General features: G+C 32.8%; 1 protein-coding gene across 11 annotated transcripts in view; it reads left to right on the top strand.

The window, feature by feature from the left end:
- LOC125229246 (mucin-17-like) overlaps positions 1 to 16734 on the top strand; it is a 148223-nt gene that overhangs the window by 24778 nt on the left and 106711 nt on the right. For all 11 annotated transcript variants that reach the window (XM_048134056.1, XM_048134064.1, XM_048134062.1 and 8 more), the window contains one exon: positions 16397 to 16472. In XM_048134056.1, the coding sequence (XP_047990013.1) occupies positions 16404 to 16472 (69 nt within the window). In that variant the 5' untranslated portion in view covers positions 16397 to 16403. The remainder of the gene's footprint in view (positions 1 to 16396; positions 16473 to 16734) is intronic.

Raw genomic sequence — 16734 nt, 5'->3', positions numbered from 1 at the left:
TTGTTGACGTGAGCGTACGTCTGATTTTGTTGTGAGAACGTTTAGAATGTTACGAAAATTAAGTGACGAGTGCTTACATTTTTTATTTGATGATTTAATCGAACGTAAAAGTATATATAATTAAATATCGAAATTGCGAGCGAGTAAAAAACGTCTCTAGTGATATTTTATTGACTTGCACATGCATAAGGGCGTTTTTCAAAGTGAAGTTATACGCCATTGATTAAAAGAGATATTCGGTACGAATATGTGAGTGATAAATAAAGTGAAGAATTTAGTAGTTGCTAGAACTGTCAGGTGATAACAGACACCGGGAGTATTTATATATACACGAGTCGAGTTAGTTGATATTGAAAGTAATAGTTCACAACAATTAGTACGATGACCAAAAGTGTTTGGTTTCTGTGAACAATAATAATATTGTGTAGTTTTGCTATCAAAACTGGATTTATTTTAGATTCCAACAGATGAGGATTAACCGAAATCACAAAGTATGAGCTTCGTATGTAAATAATGAGAATAAAGTAATCTTGTAGCGAACATTTGTTCTCTTGAAAAGGTGTTTTGCTCAAAATTATTTGAAAACGACAAATAATTTTACGGTCAAAAGTTGAAGTTGGACGTATGTACCAAACCAAACTAAGGTTGAGAAGCATACGGGTTTACCAGTATAGCGATGATACTGTCATGTATCGTATACGTAGACAATGAAACTACTTAGTCCACCTAGCTTTCGATTTTTTCGATGCAGTTATGAGTTAACGAGAAGTAAGTTTAGTTACTCAGATTTTTGATGACGCCGGAGTTCACGATCGTAGTAAAAATGATGGGTATTTGTTGTGTATCACTGTTAGATACACGATTCTTTTATAATACTTCGTTGGTATTTATGTATCCTATAGCTCTGTGTTGTTAAAAAAAATGTAGTAGTACGCAACACGTAAGAATACATTCAAGTTACAAGTTAAATCGAAATGAATCTTGATCATTTCCGAATTCTATGAAAGCAAAGTTGGACAACGATTCTGGGTCGTAGGACTCGTCGGTGCCTTGTTGTCCTTAATGAATGTAAAATTCTAATGAATGGTCAAATCAAGTGATTCACTGAAAGTATAGTGAAGTGATTAACTATGTGAGGCGTGCAATAAAGTGTATTGTATTACCTTTGTAGATGTAGGATGTGTGACAATTCGTACAAAGGGATATAGAATATTAATCGAATGGGGCAGAGTACGCCTACATCCAATATTTCCTAATCCGTAGGAATTTGCCATTGCACTGAGAGAAATTTGCATTGTGAATTTAACAAGTTCGACTTGTTGTGGTTTATCCGTTTGAATCAGCCAAACGTATGTTTAAAACAATATGTGTCAGGTTGTTTTTATAAAATCGACTTGTTGATTCAAATATATTGCCGATTCAAATGACAAGTAGCTTGTTATTTGAACCAAAGAGCACGTAGGCGCTAATTTAACCAAAAAACTTGTTGAACGAACATGAAAACTGGTTGTATTTTCTCTCAGTGTGACAGAGGAGTTAAAATTTTTTTTTTTTTTTTTTTTTAAGCAATGCCTTGTTACAATTCGAAACCTAAATTTTGAACTACTTCGGAAAAGCATAACTACTTAGATTTTTTTATTGGACCGGATAGCGATACTGTTACTAATATAAATATGTTTCACTGTGAAACATGGATTAAGTTTGATATAATCATCCTGAAACGTTACCTAATGATATTTGCATTTGTCCAAAAGCAAATACATTAGCGACAAGCACATGACAAATTGTATCTATAGTAGTAAGTACGCAATGTGACCAAATTTTAAAGCTGCATGGTATGATTCTACTTCTATATTTTTTTTGAGTTAGTTAGCTATGTTTACGGAGATAAGTTAAATTGGGTATTAGTTTCTGAATGAAGTCAAATGTTAAGAGAGAAAGATTGTTAAGTCTTTTAATATGAGATCGTCAATTATAACGGAATTTTAATGATTTATTGTTATTAATTGAAAAAATTAAAAAGGATAATTAGTACCTACATCAGAGCAGTTTAAAGTTGACAGAAGTAACAAGTTTTAATTAAAATGGAAACATATGATAGAAATATTGATTTAATATGACAAGTGACAATATTACGTAGTAAGGTATCAGAAGTTACCCAGTATGGGCAGTATGATATGCAATTAAATACAAAGTATTATTATTGTCATGCAAGTCAAAATTATATTTCATGGACCCGAGATATGCAAAGAATAATAATTGTTAACGGTACGAAGTACTTTTTAACGTTTTGATGTAATTTGTTAGGACCAATTATGTATGTTTTCCGGTTAGATTTCAAAGAAATTACGTAATTTCCTGGGAGTCAAAATAAAATTAAAATTATTTTGACTGAATACTTTTTTTGAAACATAATAGTATAGTTCAATATGCATTAAAAATGTGATTGAATTGAGACTGAACGTAAAGCCCTTATATATCAGAATCTAGATTAAATAAAAAAAAATAAAAAAATGAGTAATTGCTATTTTGGATACATATTCTACACAAATCTTAGTTACTGAAAGTTGAATAACTATAATATTTGTCTTCGTACTATAGTTAATTTAAGACTGAGTAAGTCTTGAAGATACATGATCAAGAAACGTAGCATCACATTAATATGTGGCTCTGGTACACAAAGTGTAAATCCTGAAGTAATTTAAATAGACTAATGAAAATGATAACAGTTGATATGACGTCATATTTTAACTAGATATTTAATACAGATCTTTTGTGTAGCTGATGAAGCCCTCTGTAAAAAAAAATTACCCATCCAATTGTTAGCTATGGTTTATTTTTTTCATGTATAAATAAATTAGTTTGGCATTATTGAGAAAGCAAGATAATTAGGCACATATTCTGTGAAAACGATTTCCATATAATGTCATGATTCGTGTTAAATATAAATAAAATTACAGACATAGTTTTCATAATGAATTTGAAAAGGTATATTGTTGAGCCAAAAAAAGAAGACACGGAGTGCGAAACGATAAGTACATTCAGTACATAGGTAAATTGGTACATATATTCGTTTGTGTAGAAACCATGAAGCATAATGATCGATTGTATGAAGCATAACTAGTTGATAACGAGTCCCGCCGGAAACGTAATTTTTCCGTTTTTTTCTCCCTTCAAAATAAAAACTTGAAGAGTCATTAGTGAACGTTTCTGGTTTAAAAAAAAATACTAAGCCAGATGACATTTCTAGAAATATTATTTCCTATACCTGCGAATAAAACAAGTAACTAGTCATAAAATGGTAAAAGATATATTGAAGTACTTGGTGTTTGCTTAATTAATGATGGAAAATGAACGTATAAAAATATAACACAAAAAGTGATCACCTAAGTTTATACGATAATTATGACACTGCTCGCAATAATATATAGTAGTAATCTATATTAGCGTATAAAAAAGGAAACAGATTAATAATGATTGTTAATAGAACTTTATTAAAAATCGTATGATATTTATTTAGAATAAGTTAGAAGTTATGTAGGTATGTCCGTAATTAACTGATGTATATTCAACGTGATGTTCAATTTTAGAGAAATCAGAAATTATTTTATTGGCCGAGTCGCGCTGTTGAAGATAGATAATAATAAAACAATACGATAATTCATTTAAGCGTAAAATAACTGTTGGATGTAAATAATTACTCGTATTGTAAAAGTGTTCAAGTTTGTATTGTTTTGAAATATCAATGCGTTATTTCTAAACTAATTGAAATGCAGAAAAATAAAAATACATTGCAAAACGTAACTTCTAATGGTGCGAATCTTTTGATAATTGATGATGAATAGTGTCAAAAAGAAATAAAAACAGCTTACCTCTGAAAATCAAATTACCTAATTTAGCTCGTGTAGACGGCGATTGAGTCTTGACTAATGAGTTAATGGCGGTGAACACATTGCATATGCACCTAACAGTTAAATAAGAGGTAAGAGTCAATTTGTCAATCGCGGTCCTAAAAGTTTGAACCCTGTGTCAAGACATTGCATTAAATGCATAATCTTGTCTATAGCAACAAGCTTCCAGAATACTTTATTTTTATTTGATAGTTATACTATATAGATAGTAAGAGTATAATTAACAGCTGGTTGAGACAAGAAAGTTAATTAATTTACAACTTACATGAGGATCGACTTAAGTTGCGTTTGCAAACCTATTAGATATAGATTTGACAGAACATGGTGTGAAGCCAGAGATGAGTCTCATTTTTTTTTTCTGTAAAGATTCATGAATATTGGCCGAATCGAATAATAGTAGTTGTTTTGTAATTAGTAAAATGGATCAATGCAAAATATGAAGAAAACAAACCGTAATGATGAACAAATTATTAAACATACACCAAAAAAAAAAAAAATGTTGTCCTTAGTACATGTTTTGCCAAGTTATGGGATCAATTTCTATGACATTTGATGAGTTGATAATAAGAACTGAGGTGTAACTCTGACATCAAATGAAGCGATCGTCATCCGTTGAGAATGCGCGTAAAACATCCTAAATCTTAAAGGGAATGTTTCATTAACAACCTACACGAGAATTTTCTAATGAAAATATCTAGTAAGTAGTATTTTGACATTTTGAAAAAGTTGCAACAAAATTGATTAATAAAAGTTAAAATCAATTTCCTAATAGTTAAGTCCCAGTAGTAGACGTCCTGACTTCAGTATCATCATGTTTAATTAAAAGTCTTTAACAAGCGACTTTTCGATTATTCTTAATGTGGATTATGTTAATATAGCTATTCATATTTGGTAAATGTATTAATATTGAGTGAAAATCAGTGAAATCACTGTTATTCAAGATCTAAATTTTCGTAATAAATGGTCTAATATTGATTTATTATTTATAATTTTCTCACTTTCTAAAAAAAAATGTCTTGAGATATTGCAGTACGAACAGATGAGTACAAGCACAAGTAGCCAAATGTACCTTCAAAAAAAAAAAAAAAGTGTTTCGTTTTTTTCTTTATGATATAAACCATAAGTATAATATCAAAAATTACCTTACGATATGGATACACAGAAAATTATTGTAGATGTGAAAAATTTAAACAGTACTTAGGTTGAAGCTTGAAAGGGAATCATACGTAGTCTAACGTCATAGGTTTTAGAACTTATCGTTCCGGGAATGTTGAGTATAAATGATTGGATTAGAATCATTCTACTCAACATAATATAATTGGTTAAACAGAAAATAATTAAATGTTTAATAAAGGTGTAATGTGAGAAAGACACGTAATGGTTGAGGGCAAGCGATTTTTTGGCTGTGACATTAGCAATGACATTAGATATATGTAACGTACATTTAAGTGATGCTAAAACGAGTTTTAGGAAAAAAAAAACAAAAATTTACAATTATAAATTATATAAGAATATTATTTCCGCTTGATTCTAAACAGAATAAGATTTTTTATTGACTAATGCTTATAGATTTTACGTAAGCATGCAACAAAATAAAAGAATGCTGACAAGTAGGTAAAATATCTGAACCGAATTCATAACTAGATGAGAATGATGAAATCGGACACGAGATAGAATAAATACCAAGTCATTATTATGAACAGAAATATACATGCAACAGACCGAATGTCATGATAGTCTTTTGAGGTAGAGATTATATTATCATCATTTTATTTAAGACGTTTTCCGGAAAAGTTTATGTATCAGTTGTATATTTTCTGTTACAACTTCCACAAAATGGCCTTACGAAAAACAAGACTGTCAAAATATATAAAACGGATCTAGCTTTTCTTGTTTAGGTTCGTGCGCCGGAGTCATGCACGAAGCTGGATGGCCGAATGTCATGATTTATTTAAAAATACACTTATGATAACAGTAAAATACATTTGAAGTGTGGCAACATTATTTCGTTACCCTAAAAATACACGGGTTATTGGTAAAATAATATTATACTAATGGCAACACGGCGGTAGGTTCAATAAGTGGTGGGGACGATGGCATGGCGGGAGAGAGACACGACCGGCTCGTTCACTTGGGTCGAGGTGGTCGAAGAGAGCACATCGTGAAAGATCAATCAGATAAGTGTACCTGCGAGTACCCCTTGTGGTGTAGATAATATTTAGAGTAGGATAATGGTGAACCTTCACACTAGTATAGTAAGTATTGTATTAGAGTCAGCGGCACCCAAACCTGGGATTTCTGGCCAAGGCCCGGAAGATACCTACTTGGTTGTCTGTAAAATGTAGATAGGGCTGGCAATCATTTTATTGCATTTTTACAATAATTGCTAACTAATTACTATATTTTGATATTTTTTTTATAGTTTTAGTTTTTGATAGTTTTTTATTTCCGCTACCCAAAGGTTGTCTGGTAGAGATCGCTCTTTAGCGATAAGACCGCCTGTTGTCTGCCTCTATTTATAATCATTTGTTTTGTCTCCACTGTATCTTTTGCTGAGGTGTGCCAATAAAGAGTATTCTATCTATCTATCTATTATAAATGGGCTAACTCTTGGCCACAGACTAATAGCCAAAGGCAAAGACGTGGCCTACGATGGATTGAGCTCGCCCAGAAGATGCCTGTTCACTCTTGATTTGAAGGAGTAAAAATAAATCATACATACAACTATTTCAAACTGTATTAATAGGCATCGTCTTGTATAATCCCTTTATTAGTTTTTTGCAAAGTTTTTTTTTCAAGCTCGTTTCATTCTATTTTCCTCGCTGATTCGACAATATCGTCAGTATTGTTCTATGGTTATGTTTGTTTTTGGTATTTTTCTTACTCCGCCTCATACGTTTTCCAGTAACTAAAATAAATATTATAGGAATATTATAGGACATTATAACACCATATGTTTTATACACCTACAGTCACCGGCATAAATAAGTGGTGACAGTCACCGGCATAAATAAGTGGTGATTTCTGTACCTTGTCGCTTGAAATCGTTTGACAATTTCCTATGACATTTCAAACAAGACGTTAATGTGACAAGTTATAGAAATCATCACATATTTTGCCGGTGACTGTACCTATTACAATTACCATTATGTCATAAAGTTGCAAAATAAAATAAAGTGGCAATATTTAATGCAATTTCCAATTAAATGTTGCAGCTTTTGTGACAGCCCTATCTAAACAATAAAAGAAACCTTATGATCATCAATCTTATCTTCAATTAAATCATTAAGTAATACGTAATGATTGTCGCATAAGTATTATTACGGCTTGCGTGTTTTATTGCATGATTTTTGCAAATAAACAATCACGAAGGATATGTAAATTTATTGTAATTTGTAGATATATTCGTGTTGACGCAATTATAAATTTTAATTGTAAAAATTGGTAAAAATAATCATTTAAATTTTAACTTCTGATTAGCAGAAACGTCTGCAATCGATAATAATCATTTATTCGTGTACTTAGATTAATAAATAGTTAGCCACTTGCGCTACTTATGTATTGACTGGACTTATTATGATGATAATATGTAACTAGTGTCTACACCAAATTCTAGGATCAGTTGCCAAAGCGCACCCCAGGCTCTCATGCTCCGTGGAGAAATATCGAGATACCTAATGCTAGGAAGAAGAAGATAAGTTGTACCCAAAAATTTCCTTCGGTAGTAAATCTTGAAGAAGCCTTTGATACTTTCTTATTCATGCTAATAGGAGGATCCTTCAGGGTTCTTTATTAGGTTCCATGATGTACATTCTATTTTTTTATTTAAACTATTTTTACCAACAATATAATTGAATAAGTATTTTATGAATTGCAATTCCACGAAGACCGCCTATTGTTATTTTAGTTGTATCATTGCCATCATCGGCATACCTTAAAGTTTCCATCTTTCACACCATAAAAAAGATAATTTAATTACCAATAACAATTAAACTGTGAAACAATAGAAGTTATTATTTGTTATGTAAGTTATATAATAATTGAGATGTAATAGATGGTGATTTACCCCTACTTTACCTTAGGGGAGGGGGAATCGGATGTCCTTTTTGACTTTTGATAATTTTGCTTACTCTGCCGTGAAGATTAGTGTCTTGTGGTATGTACTCTCGTAATACCTAGACGTTATTGGTGACAGATTTGTTCACATTTATTCATCTGTTGACAAGGTGTATTGGGATAATATCGAAACTTAAAAGGTAGTTTTAATTAAAGTATATATTGACTTACTTATTATCTTGTAAGTCGGTATAATTTCAAACTTTGGCAATCCTATTATAATTGCCAGTCATCAAGGCATTTTACTTACTGTTCCAGTGAAGAAATGTTGAAGAAACCAAAAAGTTTAGTAGATACGTACTTATTCGTAATTTCCAAATGAACATTCATTTAATCCCAACGCATCTTAAATTAGACTGTATAATTTGATGGTTTATTGATTTTTCCGTGGGCTATTTTAATAGTTTTACTTTAAATTCAAAATACTTTCAGTGATAAATGACATTGTGTGTATAAGACAGTTCTGCACGTTAATTATTTCGAATGTAAGTAAAATGTGTGTATTTTTATAAAACATAATATTTAATGATTGGTTTCATCTATTTAGATAATTAAATTTCTTCAGAAGCAAGTGAAGTCACTGCTAACGATTGAATAAATCGCGTGTGTTGCGAAATATTATGTTGTCTCATTCTGTTTTAAATTGTAGTTATATCTTTTATTAAATTTGTTTTTACAACCTTAAGGAAGAGTCTATTCTTCTCTCGAGGAGAAAGAATCTAAGGAAGAGTCTTCGATGTGGATTAGAGCCAATGCTTTTTGATTTTCTCATCTCTGTTTATTTTGCATCAATAAAAAATGAAAATTTAAAAATTGAGGTCTTTAAAGAATTGTAGCATCAAGATCGTATTTTTGAATCATTTAATAGTTTATTTGTGATAATAATACAAACAAAATTGGGCTACAACTAAGCCTCCTATAAACCTAACCTAAAACAATCTCGCTAAATATGCCCCGATCCCCTTCAGGCGCAAAGGAGCCCCTCACGCTCGCCACGCTACCACGTTGAACAGTGATGCTTATTATGCATAGGTATATATTATCTAACCGTAATTGCAATTAACAGCAAAAAAGGTTAATACCGTGTACCACTACTATCCTATTGTCTTTGACCGTGACATTTCTATTGTTCCATAACATGACACCACTTGATCACTCGCAGTAAGTAGGTTAACACTCCCTGTCTGATTAACGTCTATTATTTTTGATGGATCTTTTGTTAAAAATAATAATTGATGATTGTTTAAGTAACGTGAAGTATTTTCTTTCTTGAAACTATATAGATGGCTTGGGTATATTATTATAAGTCAACTGGAAGATATTCAAGAATTCCTTCTTAGGGATCCTCCGTAAAAAATCGCCTTTGTAATCATACTCTATTCGTTCTGTTGTATCTACTTAATGTTTCTGTAAATTAAGAGTTTATCTCCATTTGATACAATACAAGAACTAAAGTTTAAATAGCTTAAATGATTTCCTAAAGAACATTTCTTAACAGCCTGTGCCTGTCACCGTAGGCTTCTTCCAATTCTTTCTAGTGGTGTATATCTAAGGCAATTCTAGTCCAAATTTAAAATTGCACACGGGACTTAAGAGGATACGGTAGCGAAAATGCTAAAATGGAAAGGAGCCCCCCTTTCATCTTGGGAATTTTAGTTAAATATACATGTGGTTTTAACTAGATTTATCGAAAAAAAATTGTCCACTAAGAACAACTCCGTCAAAAGATATTTCAAAAAAATCTTTAAAGTCGAGGTTCCGCTCTCGACTCTTTCCTCCTTCAAAACTTAATCAATCGGAACGAAATTTGAGAATCTGAATAACAATGAAATAATCTATGTCGGACCGTTTAGCTTTTTTGGTTAATTGTTACCAATCTTGAGTATCGCACCTTTTTTTGCGCCACAATGAAAAAGGCCGTTTTTGGAAAATTTTGATTGGCTCTAGAGTCTTTTAAAAGCAGAATATCAAAAAAATCAAAACGGTCCGACACAGATAAAAATAATAACAATCTGTGTTGAAAAAACCATTGCTCTATCTTCAAAAACCAGGGAGGAAATAGTCGAGAGCGTTTGTATGGAGAATTGACCCCTACCGTATCGACTTAATCACGTAGTATTATATTTAAAAATCGTGTAAATTCTAGTCCAGTTTACTTATTTCTAATGTAAATTTAGAATGCTTCAAGAGTCGTGACCAAATCTACGTTTCCCATAGCCCTTGTTTCAAAAAACTAAAGTGCCAACATCCGCAAACATGTACTCATTTCCAACCAGTCAACACAATTTCCGTGAAGATTAATTTAAATAGAATCAATTTGTGGTTACAAAACAAACGCAACGTCACGCGTGAGTACGTAGCGCAGTCGCGGGTAAAAGTGTTTCGACTCGTGGTTTCACTTTCGTTGCTCGAAACTATTAAGTATACGGTTTATGTGTAGCTGTTTATAGTTCCGGATTTGTTGATTTTTTTTAACAAATACATATATAAACTCAGGCCTGTTCCCCAAATGGGGTAAGCAGAACACGTGAAACTTATTGTTTCAGTACCAGTTCTAGCTATGAAGGGGTTGAAAGAAAAAGAAAATATCGATTTTGTATGTGTTATATTTAATAGGAACCAAAGTCATGATTATAATGTGTAATTTACATTTACGTCGTTAAATAGAGTAAATGGTATTTCAGGATAACTAGTTTTTACTACAATAAAAAATAAAAAGTAATTTCAACGTACCTACTCATGAACACATAATTATTGCTAAGAGGATAGAAATTAGGGTCTCTAGTTGACTGTACAAGTCTAAATTTGTTTTTCCATTTTTCCTTTAATTTAAAAATATGTACAAGTCTAGTAAATTTACCGACGTAATAAAGTAAATACCTAATATTGATTTTACATGTATACCAGTCTACATAACAGCAGACAGACTCCGGTGTGGGTGTAATAGCCTTAACATTTATCTCAAACGACTCAAAAGCCTTAAAAGTGAGTGACCGATCAAACCAGTATAGGCGGTGCAGTGCTTTTGCGAATGCTTACCAAGCAATTGACTCACGTACTCTATACAACATATTTTAACATTAAACGAATATAAATATTCAAATCGTATGATAAATAATAAAAATGTGAGGTATTTAATAGAAAAATGAAAATAAACCGTATTTTTTTGTTTTCCGTTAAATTCGACAGATCATTAGACTCATTAACGTTAACGGAAATCAATAAAAGCAGCTTGTATACTTATTTAAAATGTTGGGCCTAACATACAACCCTGTTGGATCCTCCTATTAATGTTAATCTCTTTTATCAGTGTTAGGGGCTTTTTTATATGTAGCAAGTGTTTTTAAGCTTAGCACTGTTAGTGTAGAGTCCAATTATTAATATATGACATATTTTACACATAATAGGATGCGGGCCCAAGTATTCTATATCAGTAGCTTGACATGTTGCACTCGCCAAGCGAAGTGAACTGGTATCGCTGGAAGGAAACGGAGAAAGTACTGGCCCGTATATAATTACTGATATTAAACTGATACAGATATTTAGTTGTCTTTGCTCTAAGTCACTAGTTATTTTTAAAAAGTCACTATTTATAATGAACATACTACTTAGTAAGTGAAGTAAATTACAAACGGGAACCAAAAATGTCTACCTACTCCTTTCATTAAAAATATTTTTGTTAATATTGATTTTTTATAGGAAAGTTAATATCTTCACAAACCACAAACCTCAACATTAATTACGTCATTAGTCTCGTCGTTATTAATCAAACGCAAAGTAAAGATGACATGTACATAAACATTTATTATTTAGCATGCTCATAGACCTGTGTACAATGTCTAAAATTTAACTTTCACTAATTTTATAACAAGTTAAATGAAGACAGTAAAATTTATGAATTTATAATCTTAGCAATTTCACATGTCAAAATAGTACCTGTACCTATGCATTTTATGTCGCTGTAAATAACCAGTAATAGATTTAAAACAGTACAATGCTCGGAAGTACAAAGATATATGTAAATATTGTTATAGAACATAATATATCTCGTAAAGGCTTTAGTACAGTAGTATAGACAAGAATTACAACAACAGTGGGTTACAAACCGTAACCAGAGTATAAAACGAATCTATTTTGTGAATAATAATATATACTAGTTTATGACCGTAACAAATGAGTACCTATATCGAGATTGTTTAGGAAAGTAGCGGCTTATTACCTATTATCCTAGATTTTAGTCATTCAAAAAAGTGATATTTTTAAAATATCACACATGGTATGGACACGTGAAGAGAAGACCTCCTGAGTACATAGGAAACGTTGCTATGGATCTGAGCATTGCTGGGTCCCGAGGAAGAGGAAGACCGAAGATGAGATGGGCAGATACCATAGCAAAGGACATGAGAGCCTGCGACGTTTCAGTCGACGACACGTCTGATCGTGCGAAGTGGAAGGAAAGGACAGGAAAAGCAGACCCCAAAATCAGATGGGAATAATAATGCTGAGGAGAGAGAGAGAGAGAGAGAGAAATCACACACGTAAACGAAAATAAACAACGTCGGCCCTAACACAGAACCCTATAGCATCCCCAAACTAACCCTATCAATTCGTATCAAAGGCCTCTTAAAGATTTTTTAATTTTACTTTTCCCGAACACGCCTCATATTTGCATTCGCCTCCGATGCATTCCACGTCACGCACTGCACTTGCAACGCTTGCTTTCCCCGGTCAGCTGCCATGTGGGCCGGTGAAGTAACTAATTGCCTGCTGATTGGTCAACTTGTGAATTCTGTGTGCGGAGGAGCGAATCGATTAGGCTAGAAGCACAGAATAGTTAATGACTTTATGGAATGCTCTTTTGTGTAAGGAAATAGTACACCACGATATGCGAAAATAAGGAAGTAAACAATTTTCTTTTCGCACGTGTATCGTACGACGTTTTTCACTACTGATGACCCTCCGAAGTTTCGACCTGACAAAAAGTGACCACTTTGCGGGCAAAAAACACCATCTGCACTGAAAACGATGTTTGACTTCGGATTATTTCCATATTTCAAGTTCTAACCTTCAATAGTTTTACGTCTGGAAGCTCAGCTAAGAATGTAATCCTTACTGTATGTTAACGACAGATTGTAGAATCCGGCAGATCGTGAAATTCCTAGGCATAAAAAAAATCTTTTTCTCCTTCCCTGAGCAGACGCGGGACCTTTGTTTCTGTGTGTTACTTTGTTTCTCGATTATCTAAAGTAGGTATTTGTTAAAAAAGTTTTTATAGGCGTGCCATATCATTATAACTTTGGCTACGCTACGTCCTACCCATGTAACATTTTTTTAAATATATATATTGAAAAATGTATGAATAGCGCGTGTGCCCTGTTATGAAATTCTTCTATCATTAAGTTTTCTTAACATGCCTTAAATAGCGGTCGGAGCGAGCGGTAAAATATCTGAATATTTTGACAAACTACAAATATGTGGTTTAATGCTAGCACAGTAATTATTTTACAAGTCAACACTTATAATTATATTTGTGAAATATTCGTAAAAACTGGACAAGGATTGGATATTATTACGTCGTCAACTATACGTAATTAGGGATGTAATTTAGTGATAATAACTTAAACTGTTTCATCATGTTTAATTTCAAGACACATTGAATAAGCGGGATTTTTGTATAATAGAATAGTTTGTGATAAATAAATGAAATTTTTGTAGAAGTGGTCCTAAAATACATGTTCATGTCGCAACAGCTTTGGATCCGGTTATGATACTATTACTTCACTTACTTAAAAAAACAAATTAAACGTATTAACTATATCGGGAGTTCCATAATTTATTTAGTTTGTATTATTTTCGAACCCCAAATATTTTTACTTACCTAAGTATAGAATTTTCTTACTACCTACTAAAACTAAACCGATGGTCTATTAGCCTAGTTTCCACGCAACTTTTTGGTTCAATGAATTTGCAGTGCAATATGCGTGAAAGGAATTCAGGAAAGAACCTTCTATTATTATAATTATTAATTAGAAATGTTTTACCGGATATTTAAAAAATGTAGTGCAGTATAATATCTAGGTTCAGTTCCCTGAATTATATAATGTGTTGCAAGGCTGTTCGTTTTTAATGTCGCAAGGAAAATCCTGTTTTCTCTCCAATGTAGGGCTCTGACTCACCCAACAGGGTCCTAGCCAACGTCACAAGCGTATCGTAGCTCAACAGTTCTTAAAAAGTTTGTACATAGCCACGTCAGCAAATTTTAATTGATCCTATTTTGTTACCAACATTTAGTAATACGAGTATATTTAAGTCGACTTTCGTAAGATATATAAAGGATAATTGTTATAATTAAGAAAATATAGATACTAGCGAACCTTAATGACGAAATAAACTTAGTAAAATCTCAATTCATCAAAAAACTCTTGGTAGCAAAATAGGAATAAAAAAAAAACAAATTTAACTTTTTCCTTAATTTTTGTACAAACTTTTTGAGAACTGCTGAGCTCTCCCTGTCGCTATTCTGCAGAGGCGCGACAAAGATAGACTGCTTTTCGTTCGCCATGTAGCGTCGATTGTCACTTCGGCTAGGCCTGCAGGGCTTGGTTATAATACATCTAACAGAAACACTAACTGTTACAACGAATAATCTATATCTTATGTCGCGGTAGTAAGGTTTGCAAAGGTTCAACAAATATGAGCGATGGAAACAGGTTCTATATCGAATATTATTTTAATCTAGTTTTAATAACTTGAAATATGGCAGTTATTGAACATAAAATTACTTGAGCTATGATAACGTTTGAAGACTTAAAACATACTAAAGGGGACAGGACGCCATTATCGCTATTTCACACAAACGTAGTTCTTATAGCTGTAGAGCTTGCCTAGTGTTAATGCAATTGAAATTTGCTACTATAAGACCTGCGTGAGTTTGAATTGTTAGTGTGTTAATGCAATTGAAATTGCTACTATAAGACCTGCGTGAGTTTGAATTGTTAGTGTGTTAATGCAATTGAAATTGCTACTATAAGACCTGCGTGAGTTTGAATTGTTAGTGTGTTAATGCAATTGAAATTGCTACTATAAGACCTGCGTGAGTTTGAATTGTTAGTGTGTTAATGCAATTGAAATTGCTACTATAAGACCTGCGTGAGATTGAATTGTTAGTGTGTTAATGCAATTGAAATTGCTACTTATAAGACCTGCGTGAGTTTGAATTGTTAGAGTGTTAATGCAATTGAAATTGCTACTATAAGACCTGCGTGAGTTTGAATTGTTAGTGTGTTAATGCAATTGAAATTGCTACTATAAGACCTGCGTGAGTTTGAATTGTTAGTGTGTTAACTGTTAATGCAATTGAAATTGCTACTATAAGACCTGCGTGAGTATGAATTGTTAGTGTGCTGATGCAATTGAAATTGCTACTATAAGACCTGCGTGGATACCTTACCTTGGCTCCGTCCCGTCCTATGTCCAGCGCTCCACCCAGAAACCAGAGACTGCTGCTGAAAACGCCCAGCTTTACAAGTGCCGTAAATATGCATTTTTAAAGAACAACTAGGTACATATTTGAAGCACTTGCTTTCAAAACAGATATACAAAATTTATTGGTAAATAACTGCAAGTTTACAAGTCATTCAGTTCATTAAAAAATAATCAATATTATTAACAATAATAAGTAGGTATTAAATTATAACAATAATAAGTTAGACTATGGATTATGGATCAATGATCATTTTTCATAGACAATACAAATTCGTCGATTGAATAAAAAGCCTTTTCGATAAGCAACGACTTAATAAGCTTTTTCTTTTTATAACATTTCGACCATGGTCATCACACACCAAGCAATTTGTGAAGAAGGTTTCCACTAAACTTGTCCGGGTGTCTGGTGACCTACGCACGGGAAATTTATATAATCATAGTGCATAGACTGCCATCTCTCGACACAAGCTTAAAACTTTTGAACCTCAGTTTTGACAATTTGGCCCATATTGTTAGCTTGATATGTGTTAAAAAGTCAAATATTAATATTAGCGCCATCTAGCCGAGCGTTCCCCAAAGGTGTAACGCCATCTAGGCCACCGTACCTTTTTCTCTAGGGCTTTGAGGTACTTTTTTTCTTAGACTTTATCCGTCTATACGGAGTTACATATGTCTTTGGTTTATCCATAGGTACTAATATTATAAATGGGAAAGTGTGTGTGTCTGTTTGTTTGTGCGTCTTTCACGGCAAAACGGAACGACGCATTGACATGATTTTTTAAGTGGAGATAGTTGAAGGGATGGAGAGTGACATAGGCTACTTTTGTCTCTTTTTAACGCTAAAAGCTAGTAGATAATAAAGGTTGTAATTTTATTTGTTGCAGCGCCAGGATGCGTGCGGGGGTGTGGTGCGTGGCGCTCGCGCTGTTGGCGATCGGCGGCGCTCTCCGACCCACTCAGGTATGTTCTCCATTTTTCAACAAGCAAAAACGTACGAGATATTTCAATATTTATGAAAAAAAAAAACGTTCCGACTGGGTTTGAACGTGCACCCTCTGGAATTGACGAATCCATGGTGCTCTAAACCAGTTGACCTGATGAAAGCCGTCCCAGTTCCTCGGAAATATTTTCATTTGAAACCATTACTTATAAATAAATAAATAAATAAATATTATAGGACATTCTTACACAGATTGACTGAGTCCCACGGTAAGCTCAAGAA

Source organism: Leguminivora glycinivorella, chromosome 8 (assembly GCF_023078275.1).
Source record: "Leguminivora glycinivorella isolate SPB_JAAS2020 chromosome 8, LegGlyc_1.1, whole genome shotgun sequence".
In the NCBI taxonomy this organism is placed as follows: Eukaryota; Metazoa; Arthropoda; class Insecta; order Lepidoptera; family Tortricidae; genus Leguminivora; species Leguminivora glycinivorella.
Note: the sequence above shows the minus strand (reverse complement) of the source record. Positions and strands in the feature narration are given on the sequence as shown.